The sequence below is a fragment of the Melampsora larici-populina genome, assembly GCF_000204055.1.
Source record: "Melampsora larici-populina 98AG31 unplaced genomic scaffold MELLAscaffold_2, whole genome shotgun sequence".
NCBI classification, from domain to species: domain Eukaryota; kingdom Fungi; phylum Basidiomycota; class Pucciniomycetes; order Pucciniales; family Melampsoraceae; genus Melampsora; species Melampsora laricis-populina.
This window is the reverse complement of record NW_006768766.1, coordinates 3,004,597-3,024,763: the sequence shown is the minus strand read 5'-3', so window position 1 is coordinate 3,024,763 and position 20,167 is coordinate 3,004,597. Positions and strand designations below refer to the sequence as shown.

The 20,167-nt window shown below is 42.2% G+C and overlaps 3 protein-coding genes across 3 annotated transcripts; all 3 read right to left on the bottom strand.

Moving 5' to 3' along the window:
- Positions 1 to 1,127: 1,127 nt before the first annotated feature.
- MELLADRAFT_76561 (uncharacterized protein) lies at positions 1,128 to 8,167 on the bottom strand (the record flags this gene model as incomplete). Its single annotated transcript, XM_007404386.1, has 9 exons — positions 1,128 to 2,510; positions 2,586 to 3,141; positions 3,204 to 3,330; positions 3,415 to 3,562; positions 3,644 to 3,732; positions 3,912 to 5,445; positions 5,545 to 5,613; positions 5,688 to 7,001; positions 7,400 to 8,167. 6 exons carry the CDS (start codon positions 7,919 to 7,921, stop codon positions 3,560 to 3,562), a joined length of 3,531 nt encoding a protein of 1,176 aa, XP_007404448.1.
- A 433-nt stretch (positions 8,168 to 8,600) lies between these two features.
- Positions 8,601 to 11,306, bottom strand: MELLADRAFT_41779 (family 2 glycosyltransferase; the record flags this gene model as incomplete). Its single annotated transcript, XM_007404385.1, has 5 exons — positions 8,601 to 10,014; positions 10,091 to 10,752; positions 10,861 to 10,995; positions 11,077 to 11,204; positions 11,273 to 11,306. The coding sequence occupies 5 exons, from the start codon at positions 11,304 to 11,306 to the stop codon at positions 8,943 to 8,945; spliced, it is 2,031 nt and encodes a 676-aa protein (XP_007404447.1).
- A 1,035-nt stretch (positions 11,307 to 12,341) lies between these two features.
- MELLADRAFT_22927 (uncharacterized protein) lies at positions 12,342 to 15,993 on the bottom strand (the record flags this gene model as incomplete). The annotated part of the gene is made up of 16 exons (XM_007404384.1): positions 12,342 to 12,401; positions 12,492 to 12,554; positions 12,615 to 12,715; positions 12,966 to 13,073; positions 13,151 to 13,285; positions 13,364 to 13,549; positions 13,651 to 13,880; positions 13,967 to 14,044; positions 14,124 to 14,240; positions 14,310 to 14,532; positions 14,660 to 14,749; positions 14,832 to 14,946; positions 15,010 to 15,094; positions 15,178 to 15,245; positions 15,409 to 15,512; positions 15,717 to 15,993. Coding segments are annotated over 16 exons (2,040 nt in total), but the record flags the coding sequence as incomplete, so codon positions are not given.
- Between the last annotated feature and the right edge of the window lie 4,174 nt (positions 15,994 to 20,167).

Sequence of the window (20,167 nt, the reverse complement as noted above, 5' to 3'; positions counted from 1 at the left end):
ATATTGGGAGCAGGATTCCATAGTTGGCTTCAGGGGGTCCAAGCAAGCTCATGGATGTTGCATAAAATCTAAACTAGGATTTCTTCAGATTCCTCCAGTGAAATAACCTAAAAATGTGCAAGACTGAGTGGCTGTGAGGTATCAATGTTCATATCAAAACACACAAGGTCCGTTTTGTGATAGGGCTTAACATTTATGCTGAATGCAAAAATGGTTACAAATCCCCAAATATTTTTCAGGTGAATATTCTTGCTGGGCAGCAGAAAAAGTTAGCTGCCTTCCCACAACTCCACAAGGAAGCCAAGATGGAAAATCCCAAATTTTCAATCCAATTACAGAGCATAAAAGTAGACAAGCTTCAGTGAGAGTAGTTAAGGCATGGCTTACAAGTTGATAAACATGAAAAACTGATAAAGGTGGAAAAACATCAAAAAGATCACTATGACTAGTTTTATTGTATCTTACTATGCTGCACTAAGTTATAGCAATTGATTTTACATCAATAGAAATCAATGACAAGACGAGCCCTTAAAAAGTTCCACCTGATTCTAATTCTAATTAACATCTAATTCTACTATCTAAAATGATAAGCCTGCTACTTCAACACATAAATTGAATAATTCAACATCAAAGAACATGTTTCAAGATAACCAATCTCAGACTCAAATATGTACAATCTTCATGCTTGTCTGAACTTTGTCTTTGCACTCTTCAACTTGATCAAGCTCTTTGAATTCTCTGTTAAAGACTTTGAGGTTAGAAATCTCATTGCCAAATCAGTTGAAATGTGGTAGCTTTTCATAATCAACTGCACAGCTGCAATGGGATTCTTTAGATTGACCAGAACAGAAGAGCACATTTGCTGATAAATATTCAGACCCAGTTGTCATATGTCCTGAATGCCAAAGTTGAAATCTTCACCAGAGTTTACCTGGCAATGAATCTGAAGCTAACCAGAGCAGCCGCACCCAAAAATTGAGCCTCAAAGTGCATACCAATTCCATCACCCTCAGGGTGCAGGGCCCATAGCACAATCCTTACACCGTACAACATGCTAGCTTCACATCAGCAACAAAGTATCCAAGAAACTTATGCATAGGTTATAAATCCCAATCTTTGATTTTTTTGATCCTCTCCATAAACACCATTTTTTTTATTTTTGAAACCAATTTTAAAATTCATCCCATACCTACAATTCAACAAGTCTAAAACAAAAACATCCAAGAAAATATATATATATATATAAAGAAAACTACAAATGACTGAAATGCAATATAAAATTTTTGAAGAACTAAAGAAAAAAATTGAACCAATGAGAGGAGAATAAGAGAAAGAGAGAGAGAAAGAGAGAGAGAGGGAAAGAGAGAGAGACGATATCAAATCACAAGCAATTCATCACACCTTAGAGAAAGAAGTTTTTGTAAAAAAAAAGATTTAATAGAAAAATAAAAACAGAAAAATAAACAGGTATGACTGATGAGAAAAAAGGAATCACAAAAGAAAAGACTGTTTGAAGAGATCAAAACAAAAAAAGACACTTTCACTCTAGCTAACTGGTAGTAGTAGCAGTAGCAGTAGTAGAAAGACTACTAAGACTCATCAATGATTTAGGTCTAACTCTTAAACCCACTTCTTTTTCTTCTTGTGTTTCTTCTTCTTCATTTGTAGATTGAGCTTTAGCACGAGTTAAAGCTGCCATTGCAGGTGTTAATGATCCATTGGTTCCATTCAAACCATTTCCATTCGTCACTCCATTTCCTGCTCCCATCATTTGTAAACTAGTCACACTCGTCAATCGTTTTCTACCCCACTCTAACCATCCTTCTCGGTTCGCTCCTGCTCCTCCTCCTGTGTCACTCCAATCTGACGTGTTTCTTCTTTCAAGACTCAAAGGATGAACATCAGGTCCAGAATATGGAAAATGAAATGATCTACTTGGTCCACCTCGAACTGTAGGTGGGTCAGTCTCTCCAATCGAAGTCAACGATCGTAATGATTCCCAACCAACCGAACATGCTCGGCTCTCACCACTGCCCATTGGAGCTGATAGCATGCCCAAGTCAAGAGAACGTCGAGTACATCGATCAGTTGTACTGATGGGTGCAAGAGCTGGTCGCGTCGGTGGGACTTTTCCTGCCAAATGCCGTGGTGCTTCAGATACCCGAGTGACAGTGCCAACGGAAGTACCCATTGGTCGGGAACGATGACGCGGCAAGACGCGGCTAGAGATCACAGAAGACTGGTCGATCGAGGAAGATAGCCGGATCGATGAAGCTGATGGAGATGAAAGAGTGGTAGAAACGCCACTCGAATGACCGTGAGTGGGAATAGGTCGTGTGCGTGGAGTGAATGACGCAGGTCGTCGACGAGTCCAACCTGGACCAAGAGACGGTGAACTCGGCATTGAGTTCACGCTCACCGCTTGTGAATTTACGGAGCGCGAATCGACAGCTGAGAACGGGTCACTTTGAAGATAAGCGATCGCTGCCTGGTAACTCACAAACGCCCAACTATAAACAGATAAATGAAAAGATGAGGATCAGCATCAGTTGGAATAAGCGTGCGTTTAGAGCATCGTGACTTACTCAATCTCAGGCGTGAGTGGAGCACCAAGTCTGAACACTTTAGCATAATGGATCAATGAATGCTGCTGTTCAACACCAGAGCGGACGATCACACACGCCAGAAGCGTCAATAGATCGTCGGGAGTCAAACGACGGGCTTCCTCATCAACACCAGCTTTAGTAGCATGTTCAGTCCAAGCCGTCACAAGACAATCGATCGTCTGTTTCATGATCCCAATAGATTCCAATGGGGTTTTGGCCATCAATACTCCCAACACAGTTTGTTCTTCAGAGGTGTCCATGGCTACGAAGAGCCGTTGAAGTACTTCAGGTGAAAGTGGTGAAGGCGAGGAGGTGACACCTTCTGATGGTCTAAGTTGATTAAGTTTCTCAATCGCCTCTGATAGGATACTTTCATCTTGTAACCTCATTGGCACCTCGATAGCAAATTCACTCAACGGAATCTCACGTTTCCTGTAATTGTGTAAAATTGTATCCAGATAATCGTCTTCTCCTGCAAAGTGACTTGCGACGCCTTTTGTATATAGACTTGGGTGCAAGAAAGCCATCAACACATCTAGGGAAAAAGGAGGGTATCAGTCCAATCAATGCGGCTATATAATGTCACTTCAGACTGACTTTCTATCAAACTTCCAAATCGATCCCAATCCTCATTGACCCACTTGACCACGGTCTCATTACCATATTGTCTGAGGTCATCTTTCATTCCCTGAGAGACTGGTAGAAAGAGATCTTGCTTCAATTGCTGTGACAAGAAAGAACAAAATGAGCTATTGAGTTTCTTGGTCATCTGGGCTGCCATGAGGAATGAGTCTTGCTACAAACTTACCGCCAAAAGATGATTCTCACATCCTTTCAGATAACCAATCGACTCATTGAACGCTTTGGATATCGCCCACATCTTTCCAACATACCGTTTCAAAATTCCGCTCACTTCGCCGAATTCATCTGGCGGACTCAGCAGAAAGCACAAATCACTTGATTTTGTTTGTGGAAAGAAGGATTATGATCAGTCTATTGATCTATCCAATTTTTTCTTACACAATTGCTCAACTTACGCGAGTAAACTTCGAGTCCGTGTTGAGCTTGATCCATGTCTCAGAATCGAAAGTCCCGATGGCATCCGTCTTGATCTCCTCCGTATTTCCTTCTTCGTGTTTTCAGAGTCTCTGGTGTTCGTGCTACTGGATCGTCTGATCATCCTCACTGAGTTACTATGAGTAGATCGACGACTTAGACTAATGGAACTTTGACTGAAAGCACTTCCTGAAAGAGGTGAAGCTATTGTGGGTGTACGAGGTTGGCACGGGAATGGTACTACCGCACCATTCTCAGCTTCAGTCTCCGTCACGCTGTCAATAGATTGTGATACCGGCGATTGCCACCATCTCTCGATCACAGGTCCTTTCAAGCTGATCAATCGTACCCGCTCTAATCCACCTCCACCTTCGCCCTCGAGGAGTCTCAGTCGTTCACGTTCACGCTCTCTTGCCAAAGCCAACGCGTTCTCGCGGCGTTCACGTTCACGTTCCTTTTCTTTTTGTGCTGCACCTGGCCTTAACCACTTGGGTGCTTTAAACCTTAGCCGCTGTTCTACTTCCTTGCCCTTTTTAGCTTTTGAACCTGAAAGAGCTGATTCCAATGCGACCGCTGGGCTTGGGACACGCCGCGGGGGTGAGCGATACATAGTTTCTTCAGAGATGATTTTAGCATATTGAACGTTGATGACGGTCTCAACTTGTGAGCCCATGAGCTGATCTGATTTGCCAACGATGAGGTCGGGATTGATGGGGGGTGTAGTAGGCATATCAGACCATCCTTCAGAGGAAGCACGAGAAACTCCAGAAGAAGACTGGGTAAATGGCAAGGAGGTGTCGGTAGCAGCGGAAGGTGAACGAAGGAGGTTGGAACGCGCAGCTGACGATGATGAACAACTTGTCGTATTGGTCAAGTCAGACGTTACTGTGGAGATGTTAGAGAACCTGTTGGACACTGGTATCGGATCGGGGAGGTTATGAGGTTCTTTGGCGCGTATGGTGCGTTGAGGATCAAACTCGGGCGCAGTCCGCAGAGCCGGTGTCAAATCGGACTCAGTGCTCGCGTCAGTTCTGTGAGGTGTCACAATGGGCTTGTTGATTGAAAGGACGGCAGGAGTGGTGGTGGTGGTGGATGAGGAGGGACCAGGCCGTGACATGATGAGTCGAACCTCGGCGATGCCTGTTCCTGGCTTCAGGGAGAGGTGGACTCTCCGGTCTTCTGATTTAGATATACCGACCCATTCAACACCACCCTTTCCAGATTCTTTAGAGCCCGAGGAAGCGGTATCAGGTCCAGCAGCAACAAAGGTATGTGCAGCAATCCATTGTTCCCATTCAGATTCAAACTCGATATTTGGATCGGGTAACTTGCGGGGCATATCAAGAGGTAAAGCACGTCGAGTTGGTAGTAACACCAATTTTGCCGAGTCATAAGCGTCTTTGAGTCTAGGTGAAAGGGATGTCGAGAGGACAATGTAAAGCGGATTTGAATCGTAATCTTCTTCTTCCTCACTTTCTTCTTCCTCTTCCTCTGTTATCTCAGCTTCTGGATCTGTAAAATCTACTGAGCCTGAATCTTCTTCTTCTTCGTTATAAGTCGGAAATACGGCCAGTGGGATCAGAGGGGGGTTGTCGGCAGGGGTAAGTACAAGAGGCGCAAGAGGCGTTGGTGAGACGGGAGAGGGGGCGAGACTTGTTGAACCAGGTCTTACGGGCGAAGGACTGGGCTCGACGACTTGAACAGATGGGAGTAGTCGTGGAGAGGTGAGAAATGTAGTGGCCTTGGGACTGGTTGGAGCTGGTGGATGAGACCCCGAAGTGTGCTTGAGAAATGGTATGATGTCAAGTCAGTAAGAAGGCATATCAGGATTTTTGGTCTGTTGATCTTGTCACCGTAAAAGGATGAAGAAAGAAATACCGACCAATGGCAGCTTAGATGAGACACTCGGGCAGGCTTTGACAGCTTTGGGTTCGGTAATCTTTTCAGCATTCTATGTAGAGTAGAGCAAAGACATCATGTCAATATCTTGAGTGAAATCGAAAAAGGACAAGACTGAATCCTTACGGGACCAGTATCGAGCGGCCGCACAATTGCTGTCTGATCCTTTCCATCTCCAGGGTGGCCTTTGCGACCAGAGATCACTCGGAAAGCAGGTTCAGGAGTAATGGTGTTGGGAGAGTCAGACTTGGTCAGGGAGACTTTCAAGTCCGGTTTCGAGGGTGTCAATGCCTTTTTGAGTTTGAGTTTACAGAAAGACGCGGTGAGTTCGGATGAAAGGTTGGATGTAGAAGCGATGTTCGAGTTGGATGTGGCTTGAGTGACAGGAATGCTTGAAGTAGAAGCAGTTACAGATTCAGTGACATTGGTGAGGGTAGTAGACATGAGGCGGGCTTGATGCGCTACAGCTTGCGCGGGTGTGAGACTGTGATTTGAAGGGTCAAGCAGAGAAGGTTCAGATGGTGAGATTGAAGCAGGATCGATGGGCTGAGGAAGAGATGATGATATGTTATTATTTCGTTCAATGTGTGAGTTCTGTGAGGTATGATGCAGTGCAGGTGGTGATGCAGCAAGTGAAAAAGAGCGCCGAACTTCTCGAGCGATTTTCTGAGCAGGAGTCATGATAGAGGTCACGGGCGAGTGAGGAGGGTCGTCACGAGGAGAAGAAGCGAGAGGAGATTCGGAGTGTTCGGGATGTTCGAGATGTTCAAGAGAGTGTTGAGGGGTGATCTGCGATGAATCTGAAGTGAGATTAGGCTTGAGTTGATTTGAGGGATGAGTTGAAGGGAATGGCTGAGAGGAGATTGCAGTTGATTGTGATAAGTTAATAGGAGATGGTAGTGAGCTGAGTTTAGGTTGGGATGAAGATGAGTTGGGTGGGTTCTGCTTAGAGATCGTAGAGGATTGAGTAGGTTCAAGTTTGTTCAAAGTCCGAGGAAAAGAGTTAACGTTGTTTGTAGCTCGAGCTGAGATTGAAGTTTGATGGTCCGCAGGAATTGAAGAAGTAGATGGCTTCGCTTGGTCATGCATGGATACTGTCGAGATGGATGATGTTTTGATGGATGTAGATTGATTGGATGATATGGAATGATGAAGTGATGAGATTTGATTTGATAGTTTGGTAGGATTGAATGAGATCTTGGGGGAAGTTGAAGAAATGAGATTGTTATGAACGACAGTAGTATTCTTTGGGGTAGTAGTATTGATAGTTTGAGGATGATGATGATGATTTGAATTGGAATTTGATTGAACATTATGATGATTTGGATGTTCAAGGGTAGATTTGAGATTTTGACTTGAGAATGGGATTCCAAGGTCGGGAGTTTGTATGCGAGGTGGAGATGGACGATTCAAGTTTTGCTGATTTTGCTGCTGCTGTTGCTGTTGATTTGTAAATTGAGTTAAGGAAGAAGATGAAGATAAAGGTAAAGTGGATGATGATTTTGATAATTTTGATGGATTGGTTGAATGAAAGTTGGTTAACGACATGATGATAGTTTTGTTTTGTTTTGATAGGTTGATTGAATGGTTTTTCAAGGAAAGTTGAGAAGTTCGTTGTTGTGGCAAGTTGAAAGTGTTGAATTGAGAAGAAAGGGAAAGAAAAAAAAAGAAACCCAATCAGTTATCGGTTAAAAAATTCATTAAGATTAGGTAATCTTGATTTACAACATAAATTGAGATTTAAGTTCATGACTTGTGTCAGAAACTGTTCAGTTGTCTCTCTATCTTACTTTACAACACCAAGGTGGATGGAGGTAAAAATATAAAATGAGACTCACTCTATCATTGATTGAATTCTTATTAGATTTTAATGATGAAAGAATCAAGTTTGAAGTTGATGATTGATTTTTTGATGAATCCAAATGAAGTGGATGTATAAATTCAGTTTGAAGATGACGAGGTGTTGTGAGTTCATCAGTCAATAAGACCTCTTGACCATCGTTTTGATTTGATTCTAATGTGAATTCGTTTGACGTTCTTGTTCCATCTTTTTCCACTTGATTCATTTCTAAGTTTTGAGTTGAGATTGAAGTTCTTGCTATCAAATCATCTTCATCAGCACTGCAATTTGAATTATAATAAACTGATGAAAGTGAAGGTCTTGAATGAATTATGAACGATCGAACTGGACTAGCACTTGACGATTCATTTATGCTTTCATTCTCACTTTCAGATGATGTATTCAAATTGATAGTGATAGGTTCAAGATTGATAGTAGGATGAAGTTGCGTTGTAGTAGTAGCAGTCATGGAATTAGCACTACTGGACATAGTAGTGGTAGCGGTAATATGAGTATTCATTGAGATTGGTGAATCGCTTGATGAATGATCAAAATAAAGAAATCAATCTGAAGATGAAGATGAGATCGTAAATCAATTATATTATAGCTAAATCGAGAACGTAATCAAGAGAAGAGAAAAAAGGATAGACGATTCAAAGGCAAGAAGAATGAAATCAAAAAGGGGTTGTAAGAGTCAAAAGTTCAAGTTAAACTTAAAGATGGGTTTGATCACAATCACAAAGGGGAAAAGTAAAAGCAAAACGAGAAAAAGGGATAAGGTTTTGAGCGAACAAAGATTGACAGCGAAAGAAGTTCAAATGATAAGGGAAGATGTATGAAGAAATCTAATGGAAGAAATTCATTCAGTGAGAAAATCAGAATGGAATTGTCAATTGAACCAGTGAGTAGCAGTGAGTAGAATTCTAGATCGATAGGAATTAAACTCAACAAAGTCCCACATAGGAATAAGTGTGTACCAATTCAGATATCCAAATATATGCACTCATCAATATCATTCGGTGAATTGTTTACCATCTTTAAATTATTGATCTCCTTCTCATTCTCCTTGACTTCACTTCACTTCACCACAACCAACTCAACTTAAGTCTTATCCCCAAGTTTCCAAAGAAAAGTTAAAAGTGGATCTACGTAACCATATTTCTCGACTTTCTTGATTCAAATCATGAGTCTTGGTCTTCAAGATAAAGGGCACGTGTCATTTCAAGCATCACAAGAGATATCCTCATCACTATGATACATTATGATACATACACAACCTCTCTATACATTCGCCAATCTTCCGCTGCATACATACATACATACTACAATCCTCTCTAATCTATTATGCGGATTCAAAAAGAACAATCAAGGTGAGAAAATCAATCACAAGACACACACACACACGAAAAAAACGAGAAAGAGAATTCAAGAAGATGAAAAGTAGTTCAGTACAAATGATTTCAAAGCAAGAAAGTCAAGATAATCAATTGAAATTAATTTGAGCAGAAAGTTGATTGGATTTAAATCATTAAATGAAACTTTTAATAATAATATCTTCTTCTCCTAAGGTCAGGTGAAGTGATGGAAATTTCAACCACCGGCTCTGTGGGTAATCCTGATCCAGTACCAAGGAAACTAGTCTCGTGATGGCGATTTAAATGATTTGATGATGATGACGATGATGATGGATGATTTGATGTCTCGGGTAATAGATCCAATTCCGGTTTAATTTCCATGGTAGTTGTAGCATTAGCAGTAGATTGATGAATCGGTTGAGGTGGTGAGAATGGATTGTGCAATGGTGCTTTATAAGTAGAAATCAATTTCAGTGTAGGTTGTTGTTGTGGTTGTTGAGAGTGAGATTGATAATTTTCTTGATTTCTTGTAACTCTTGATCCTTCTTGACCACTTTGATTTGATGGATCATTCTCCATTCTTGATGTACTTTCATAATATCTATCTACAATCTCATCTTCTTCACTTTGAAACCCTTGATGACGGCCTACTCGATGAGCATCATGACTCAATCCTCGTTGACCAGCATGACTTCCTACTCGATAATCACCAGCATGACTTCCTACTCGATAATCACCATCATGACTTCCTACTCGATAATCACCATCATGACTTCCTACTCGATAATCACCTTGATAGTCATCATGATGATATACTCTTTGATCCTCTTCAAGATAATGATTATATCGAATCCTTTCTTCTACTCCAATCTCAGATAAACCAGGTTCTTGTTGTTGTTGTGAATGATGAATATTTTCTTTCTCTTTCTGTTGCATCTCAGCTGCAGCGGTAGCTGCAGTCGGATCATCTATTCCTTCTCTTGTTCCCCACCCTGTCACATGAAGCGTCATAAGCGCATATAATTTCATCACAGCGAAATAATAACCAAATAATAACCAGACTGGAATATAAATTATATCTTGTGGTCTTTTATAAAGATGTGGTAAAAGTTTAAGTGTTCGGGTGATTAAGAGCCATGCGATATATGAAAAGATTATGTTCCATGCTGGTAAGTGAAATCCATTAGGTGCATTACCGGCAGAAGAACGAATCATTAAATATAAAACTAAACAAGGTCCAGCGAGTAAAGTGAATGGACTAAGAATCATCAAATCAAATCAATCAGCTTCAAATCATTGGAATTCATTCATCATAGAAAAAACAACAACTCAACTTAATCACTTTATCTACCATCGTAAATGCAACATAAGGATGAATCCACCAAATATGACGTTCCATAAACATACTCCTTAAATCAGATCTCCAAGTATTACGAGTCCAACGTAAGACTTGTTTTAAAAATCTCCAATCCGGTTTCATAGTACTTTGTAATTCAGCTTCTTTACAACATTGTGCATAAGTTTTCCAACCATGACTTACCATCCAACGTGTTAAGAACTTATCATCACCTGAATTCAAATGATACTTTCCTTTCCAAAAATCATGTGTAAATCCGTCTAAAAACTTTGGATCTTTTAAAATCATCGTACGATATGCTGCTGTTCTACCTGATAAACATGGAATTCCTCCATCTATATGAGTGGATGCTGAGATTTCGATATTCCGAATCGTTAATCTAAAGGCTGCTAATGTTTCCCATACGGTTAATTTGCCGGATGGATTACATGGTTTTACAACTTGAGAAGTTCCCACACCACCAATTGATTGATCTTCAAAACATGCTAAAACAGATGCCAAAAGAGTCTTAGGCCAAAGTGCATCATCATCTGCAAACACAATGATATCGGTTCTTGTTTCTTGAATTCCTGCGGCCATCTGTAATCGTTTATTTGCTTTAGGTACGGTGATCACTCTGATTCTTCCTTTCTTTGGGTTCTTGATGTCATCATTATTGGAGGATGGAATTCCGTGGGTGGATTCATTGAGTGAAACTGTATGAGGAAATGCGTCGCGTAATTCGGGATCGAGTGGTGGTCCATCTACTTCTATGGCCAGTTTTTCTAACGCAGCTGCAACTGATGTTTCGGTGACGATAATGATCTCCCGTGGATTATTCGCAAGCCATGATCGCGCAGCATCAGCAAATGAATCATCCGCGTCGATGGTTGGTACGATGATCTGACGAAAAGAGTCCCAGGTGAAACAAGATGAGCTGATCGGTTCTTCAACTTGGGATTTCAAGGAAAATTCACGTCTTACAGTCACGTCTTCCTCCGCCAGATAGGTTGGATCATCAGGAATCGGGATAGGTTGATAACATATACTGGCGAGTATTCGAATGATATACCATAGGTATCTATAACACCCAATCAATCCAAGTGGAATGACTACAATCATACGTCAGTTTTGATAACATCTAGATTTCAGTACCAGTTTTGATTCTATTGAGGCTTACACACCGGAAGTTGATCAGAAGTGAGGTAAAGCATTTTTGAAAAAAATTGGTTAAAACTTGTCTGATGAGAAGTATGTAGACCAAGAAGTGATAAATGATGTTTGTTTTTTGTTGATGTTCAAAGTAGCTCAGTCGATCTTTAAGAGAGAAGTTCGAAATTCTATTTTGCTTCATAGCTGAGCAGACACTCACGCGACAAAAAGTTCAAGCGCGTCTGGTCAACTCTTTTTGGGAGGGCATGGACCATCCAGGCACAAAGCTGAAAATTTCATGCTCATCGATCTCGCCACTACGATCTCAAGGAGATATGACACATGGTGTTCGAGGTCCTCGATACTCGAAGCCCTCCAAGTCATTTGACTTTCTCTACTTTATCTAAACTCAATGACCAAGACCAAATAGTTATTGAAGAATTGTAATTCAGCTTGTATTATTCGGAGCATTCCATGCATCGAGTTTGAGACTTTGTATCACGGGGTGCTCAAGCGCCTTGTCAATGCAATTCCACATAGAGACACAGACAAAGCTTCACAGAAAGTTATTCAGTGTTGTCTTTCTTCGAATAAGATTGGCATCTTGTATGAATGATCTGAAAAACAATCATCATGACTTTTGATCTGCGTAAAGTGGCAAGATGGGATCATTGTTTGATCGATAATGGACATCAGAAAAATATGAATTTACTACATCTTTTTGCCGAGCTTTCAACAACATAAGCAGGAAAAATAATTCATTCGCATTGCTAAATTCAGATATCGTATGTTTCAAATGATCACCAAGTTGACATTCTAACTCCCATTATTGACATACACAATTCCAGATCTCTCAAATACATCAACAAGATCCTAGAGTCCTAAAATTTCTTTTCATTGACACTTTCATCAAAAGCCTTTCAATTCATCTCCAGAGGTATGTACTGTGTATGTATATTGTGTTCTGATGTTTGAGGTTCAGATGAATAAAATGGTGATCTTACGTATTTATACAAATCCTAAATCATTTAAAGCGCCGAGTCTTCAATCAGTTATCTCATACAGCATGGATAAAAATGGTTTTGAGATTTGCTGACCTTTTTGGTGATCATTCCAACTAGTACGCCATGCGATGTGAAGATCATATTTTTCAATCCCTGCAGTTGTTTTTGAATAATCATCAGCAGCTAGCTCAGGACCAAAGCCTGCAAATAGAGCTTGATAACACGAGCTTCAAGTATCCTCACCAATCTTTGGAAATATTGTAAAACTGTCTCCACAGGCGTATTAAGCTCCAGAGTCAAAGGTGCCTACGTTACTCATCGTCAACTTTAGTCTGGAAAACCCTTAATCATATACCGATCACCCACCTCGTCAACCCATTTGTTAAGGTCAATAGACTGTGCAGCCGGATCAGGCCTCTGATTGGTTTCATTGGTTGAAGATGAAGGTTGTCTATGGGAAGGTTCAGCTCGAGAAAAGAAATGACATGGCGTTGTTCCAGGCCAATCGGAGCGGGCTTGTTCTATAAACAAGGTTCATAGAGCAAGTTTGATCAGTATTCAGGCATTTAGCAGGAATGAGACGCGTCAAAGGCGCGACGATTGTGAATAAAGGGAGGATGTGACAAATTGTCTGGTGGTCTTATTTGAAACTCCACAAGAGCCGCATCTTATGTTGAGGTTTTAAGAGACGATGAGAGTGTAAGGAGCATCACCTACTTAAGGCAAATTTTAGCTCATTACTCGGAATGTAACCCATCAAAAGGTTATGGTCATGGTCAGAAACGATCGGATATCCTTTGTAGGTGTGTCTTCTTGCTTCTTCCTCTATAAAGTTACAGAGTACCACGAGACACAGAGCATCAACAGGTGCGCGAGCGAAGCAATCAATCCGGGACACATACCCAAGGTGTCCAATGTCCAACCTTTTGCTGGCAAGCTGACTATCTCAGTTACCATAATGTCTTTTGCATTTAGATCGACACGGCTGAAACTGTCTTTAGGACTTAAGTAAGGGTAGCCCCTGAAGTTGATCCATGCTAGAACACAGTAACAAGAATTTTTTGGTCAGTCAAATAACGATTTAGAGTTGCCAAAATTGTGAAAGGTCACTTTACCTTCGTAGATACCATCCACTGAGAAGTAATCAGCGGTGAACTTTGATATCATGACTGCCATCATGATCTGAAGTACTAGCTCCACGGCGCCCGTTAATTCAAAGATGATGACGACCAAGCTGATTGTCATGCGGGTGAGTCCTCCGACCGCAGAGGCAGCACCAATCACGGCGTACACTTGCGGGGCTAAATGAGAAGTAACACCCGCATTGATGATGTCAAGGTTAGTGAAGGTATGTTTCGTGGTCATAGCAGTCATTAGCTGTGGTCCCTGGTCAGCTACGCACATATACAAGCGCCTTCTGGTGGACAGGCGCCAAACAACCAGAAACTCGGATAACTTTGCTGCCATGCATTCATGAAGATCCCAACGGCACGACCAAAACAAGCCCCAATACCGATGGCAGGAAGAAAAATACCGGAAGGAACTTGAATTCCAAACGTTACTGCTGTGATGGCTGAGCGCGAGAGAGCGCAGATGACCAACATGATCATGGTCAATATCACATGATTCGGGCTGTACGGCACAATTTTAGATGGGTCATCAGTTTTTAGGATGAGCAGAAAAGGTAGTGAAGTGGCTGTTGTGACCGAACACTCAACTCGCACAATCCGAACGGATCAGCAGGTCTTTTACCACAGTCTTGAAACAAGGCTTCTACAAGTTGTGACGTGGGGACCCTATCAGATCATCAAGCAATGAACGATGATCTTCATATATCAGCATTCGATAGCGTCTGACAGGCGAAGATGTATATACCTCGTGAATGTTAAGAGATATGATAACAAAGACGTGAAGGTTGCCACTCCTAGTACTTCAAAGATAGGATGATTCACCAGAGCCGAAGATCGTCTGATCTTTGCATATTCAATGTTGCTGATGTGAAAGAAAAATGATCGTGAGTAATATCGTGATATACAAATTATATCGTGGAAGACTACTCACACGCGGATGAAGGCAGCTCCAAATAAACCACCACAGAGACCCAGGAACACCCAAGGCACGAGCTCAAATGCTCGCCAAACTTGGCCTTCACTCTGTACTTGAAATAATACTAATTTTCCTGACTTGAAAGGGTCAAAATACTGCAGCGTCATCGTGGCTACCACTGCACACACAAAAGCTCGCCATAGTGTAGCCTGCGGAAGAGAGGAGAGTGACAGTTCCTCTTTTGGAATGAAATGATAACGTGAATCAGGATTATTGATTATGCGGATAATGGAGTGCCTATCAGGTTGACTTTACCCAGCTGATCACAACAACTGAGATGTATTGGAGACTTGAAGGATCCATACCTAATACAAACAAGACACCGCCAAGCGGAGCACCAAATGCGACACTGACGCCGGCCGCTGCAGCTGCAGATAGCATCTCACGCTTCCTGGCTGAAGAAAAACAGACATGATATGCTCGGATCGTCACAAAATAAAGTTACACGGATTGATAATCTCAATTGACTTCACGGACCTTCGTTATCTCTGAAGACTCGGAACGGTTGGATGATCAAATTGCCTACACAGCATGACACATGTACCAACGGACCTTCCTTGCCTAGTGATAGTCCCGAAGCAACAGCAAATGCCTGGTAGATTTCGAAGCTTGAGATTGCTTCATACAATATACGTCGGATAGGAATTTGACATACCAGACCGATGGCCTTGATGATGAGAGTCCAAGCGCTCAAATAGTGTCGAAATATAAATCCCGATAAGATTACCTTGATCTCTGGGCTGAAGAATTTTTATGCATCATGCAAAGTCCAAGACGCTAGTCAGTTTAGGTGGAGCCAAGCGCAACTGGATTCGCGACTTACATGCCGGTATGGAAAGCAAACGGCGCAAAACTTCGCACTAAAATTGCCGCCACGCCAGCGAAGCTAACCTATATGTTTTCAACACACAACAGTGCAAATCGGGACCCGGAGCATTAGTTCACGTCAATTGGTGCATCTCGAGAATGATACGAAGCCAAACATAGTTTGCCATTCCCAGCAACATATGACACCAAGTTCAAATGAAACGGTTGCACAAGAATTGTAGCTTACGGATCCTGCAATGTACATCACATACTGTAAGAAAGCTGAGAGAGGACCTTGACTTAGTTGAAAGACAGCGGGCCACGTCTCCCATTCATAACACTCTTCGTGGGCTTTGGATAGGCGAAGAGCATGTTTTCAAAAACCAGCAGAAAGAATACGTTTCACTTCAGAATTGGCAATACGATAAACACCAATACATGAGAAAAATGCATTGCATAACGGAGAGACAGAAGATCATGAAGTCATGATAATGACAGCCGATGCACGGAGATGACCGGCTAGCTTGAAGGTAGTCTTATCATATCTGCACTCACGCTCAAGTCCTGAACAACAACTATTCTTGTTTAAATAAAAAGCATAACCACATCGACCCATCCGCAGATCACCGAGCCAACCAGCTAGCACATCTAAGCAGCCGGCCACGAGTCCAACGGCAACACCAATGGATATGACGATTATCCAAGGGACGCTAGTCTCGACGAGTTGTGTGACAAGCCCTGCTGCGAGTCCTGTACGCATGGCGATTGCCTCGAGTCGTGCGCGTTCCTTGCGATCCTCGTACGCCCAATCGATCGCGGTGCGATCTAGGTAGCTTTGAGCCACCCTTTCTCCAGCTGCTGGTCGACGGGCCAGGTCGTATATCCATCCTGAAGTTTCATCCTGAGGGATTGAGCGGGCTGAGCCAAAGAGGCGCCGGCCAAGGGTGGAACGACCGATCGAGTCCACTCGTAACAAGGAAGTGAAGAGTGAATTCAAGTTTGAATTTGAATTTGAGTTTGAGTTTGAGACAAATGCTGGTGAACGAGGCGAAGGAGGATAGCTAGCAGAAGCTGCTGAGGAGCTCGATGAGGTTGGTATCGATCCCACACGGTTTTCTGACCTCTTAGGAGATGACGTAGCCATTGAAAGTCGTGAAGTGGCGTATTTGTATCTGTTTTGGCGATAAGTTGACCGTCACACACAAGATTTGGAAAGTCAGAGAAATGAACTTCATATGATGCGGTGCGGTGCGGTGCTATATCATGCCGGTGCTTCCACCTAGGTGCACGAGCAAATATGTACAAGCCAGAATTGAGCCGGCCAGAGCAAGACTGACTCCAGAGTCCGTTTTTTTATTGCATTGCTTTAAGTGTTGTTAGAGCCTTTTGGCTATCAAACACTGCATGTCTTTCCCATTCTCATCAGATCTGTCTATTGAGATTTGTCATATCTTGCTCTGAGTTTTCTCAAGAAAGAGAGAAAGATTTTGTGATTTGTGATTTGTGATTTGGTGACTGTATTTTGGAAACAAAATTTACAAAAGACCTAAATTCTTTCTCTTGCAAGAGGATTAATAATTGATCAACAAACTATGTCAAAAACCAAAGTTGTTTGTCTAGATGTTCTGAAGATTTTGCTTTCCTCAGAAAATCTATATTGTATAAACTACAGAAGATGCAAGGCTGTAGAAGAGCAGGGCCTTTTTGGGTCCCTGCTGGTACACCAAAAGCAGCTGATGAGTCCCAAGTCCCTCTCCAGGGCACTGGGCTTGCAAAGGTAAGAAAGCCCCTGCAAGTTTGGGACTTGTGTTAAGTTAGAATTTACATCCCCTCATGGAATTGAATGGGCCATGGAGAGGCTATTTACACCGCGGGGATCATTAAGTGCGAAACCGGTGTAGAACTCCTACGCTGTGGAGCGTAGGCAGAGCCTTGAGGGGAAGAAACAACCCAAGTCGGATAGACCGCCAAGAGCCGTAACCAAAACGCCGCTAAGCTGCCCTCAAAAATACACTTTGACACTCCTCGCCAACCTTTCTACCACCAAGAATAAACTTTCCAACCTTGATTATCCAATCTACAAGCTTTAGTTCAGCTTTAAGGATCCCCGGAAAGGTCCTACGGTTCAAAAACAGATGTAAACAAGCTGTTTTTTACTACGTTCCCCAATGCAGTTCTCCAAAAAACTTTCCCGCAGCAAGTAAAAAAATAATAGAAACCTTGAAAATTCCCCCAAAACCTTATTCTCCAACTTCTACTGAATCTAATGGTACCCTACACACCTAATCCCCTCTAAAACCCTGCAATTCACAGTTGTAGCTGCAGAAAAACCCCCTAGGAACTTAGGACAAAACCCCTAAGTTAGCTAAGTAAAATAAAAAAATAAAATAAAAATCCAACTTTTGGAATTCCCACTATAAGAGCATCTCCAATCGTTGGATTAACGGGGCGGATTAGTTAAATATTTAACTAAACCCGACCCGAAATTCACAGCCGTGAATCTTTAGGCCGGGGTTAGTTAAATATTCTTTAAAAAATCTTCAAGCGGCGTCAAATTTACTCCCAGCTAACCCCGGCGTTAACTAACTCCACGACCCTTGATTTAACCCCGTCTCACCCTATCAAACCCTGCACCCACCTCACCAACACCCACACCACTCCACATCACTCTCACCACGCCTCATCACACACCTCATCAAACCTTCTCTTGATGGATGGATCCACTCCGAGTACTACACGAGCAGCCAGGACTCGATCACCCAACTGGACCGTTTTAGAAGACGAGCAATTGGCAATTTCGTGGGTCACTGTCAGCGAGAACACGATTCAATCAAATAATCAGTCTGGTGCGATATTCTATGGAAAGGTGGCTGAGCATTACAACGAAGCAGCCAAGAACCACAACTGGATCGAGCGGACAGATAAACAGGTCCAGAACCAGTGAGTTTATATGACTCACCTTTGACTTTGTGACCTTGAACTGATTGGATCTTTAGTTGGAAACCTCTGAACACCGCTACGTTGAAATTCTCCGCCATCTACTGGCCAATTGTCCGGAACCCTCCTAGCGGATCCGCTCCCAGCGACTTCATGGGTATAGCTAAGAAGGAGTACTTTAATCAAACTAAGGAGGTGTTTGAAGATGAGGTGGCGTGGCAGGTGTTGCATCGACATCCTAAATGGGCTCAACCCATCGATCCGCTCAAGAAATCCTCAGTCAACACTTCAGTCTCATCCTCCATCAGCTCGCCTATCATTTCTACACGTTCATCACCACCACCACCTTCTTCCGACCCGTTTGAACGTCCTATTGGCCAAAAAAAAGCCAAACGACAACGCCAAGAGGCTGACTTAGATACAGAGAGGACTGAAGAGCTCAAGCGAGCTTCAGACATTCAGGAACGAAAGCTTCCGGTGCTAGAACAAGGACACAAGCTCGCTGATCGTGCTCTTCAAATCGATGCTGAGGCTAAGAGAAGTCACGCTTATTACGAGGATATGAAAGTGTTAACAACTTCTCCCGACTTAGGTCCAGATGAAGAGTCCAAAGCTGTTTTAAAGTTGATGAAAAGTAGATTGTTGAAGAAGTACTCAAATGATGAAGAGGGTCAAGCTGATGATTAGATTAGTAGTTTAAACTTAACCTCAATAGTTTTTATTAGTTGTATCCGATTTAGTGGATCTCATCTCATCTCATGTTTTACACTTTTATTTTTTTTGTTCACTCGATTTTTTTTGTTCTATCGATTTGGCTGCTCAATACTATAGCTGAAATACAAGTCATTTTCATGTATGCTTTTAACAACTTGGCATCTAACAACTTGGCATGTGAGAGAATATGAAAATAAGAAAGATACACAATCCATCTTCATGAGATATGTGAAATCGAGACAAACTACATGATAACAAGTTAGTAAAACTTGTAGGAAGTGATGAGTTCCTAATCATTACGACCAGAGCCCCGTTTCATCCACATCGCCGTCTTGAGATCATTCATCAAGCGTAAGTGTCGATCACGATCTCGTAGTTGTGACATGGTAACATAGTACTCAGCAAGCGTATAAGATAACTGTGGATCGACTCGATTTGGATGGATTCTAAGGCCGTGTTTTGTCCGATAGTCTATGGTGACTTGATCAAGTTCACCACGATCCTCTACAACCATGTTGTGGAGGATGATGCAACATAAGATCACCTCAGTCATTTCCTTGAGACTCCAAAGCCGACATGGTTGAGTTAAGATATGCCATCTCGCTTGAAGCACACCAAAAGCGCGCTCGATATCTTTCCTCAGCGCTTCCTGCAGCTTGCAGAAATGTCGACTCGCTTCATCCAAAGGTTTTTGAATGGATTTGATGAGGACGGGCCAGGGAGGATAGATCCCGTCTGCTAGATAGTATCCACGAGTGTAATGGTTCCCATTCACCTCAAAATGGACTTGATCTTCAGAACCTGGAGGGTAGAATCAGTCAGATCTATCCTACATAATGTAATGCGAAAAACCTACCATTGATGAATGAATCAAACAACGGACTCTTCTGTAAGACATTAATATCATTTAGAGCTCCTGGTGTCCCAAAGAAGGCATGCCAGATACGTAGGTTTTTTGAAGCAACAGCCTCCAGTATAACTGAGGTTCCTTTTTCTTTCCCCTCGTACTGACCAGCCCACGCTTGAGGGCAGTTCTTCCAAAGCCAGTGCATGCCATCTATACTCCCTTTACATCCTGGGAAGCCTCTCATTTCATTTTCCTTCAGTATTACTTCCAGCTCTTCAGAGTTTGGAGGTCGTAGATATTCTTTTCCATAAATCTCGATGATATCGTGTACAAAATGTTTTAAACATTCTACTGCAGTACTTTCTCCAATTTTCAAGTAATCATCTAAACCATCAGCAGCAGTTCCATACGCCAACTGTCTCAGTGCAGCGGTGATCTTCTGGGTTGTGAAAGTCCTAGTGCAGACAGCAATCCTATATGAAATGTAGATATTAAATTAGATTGAAGA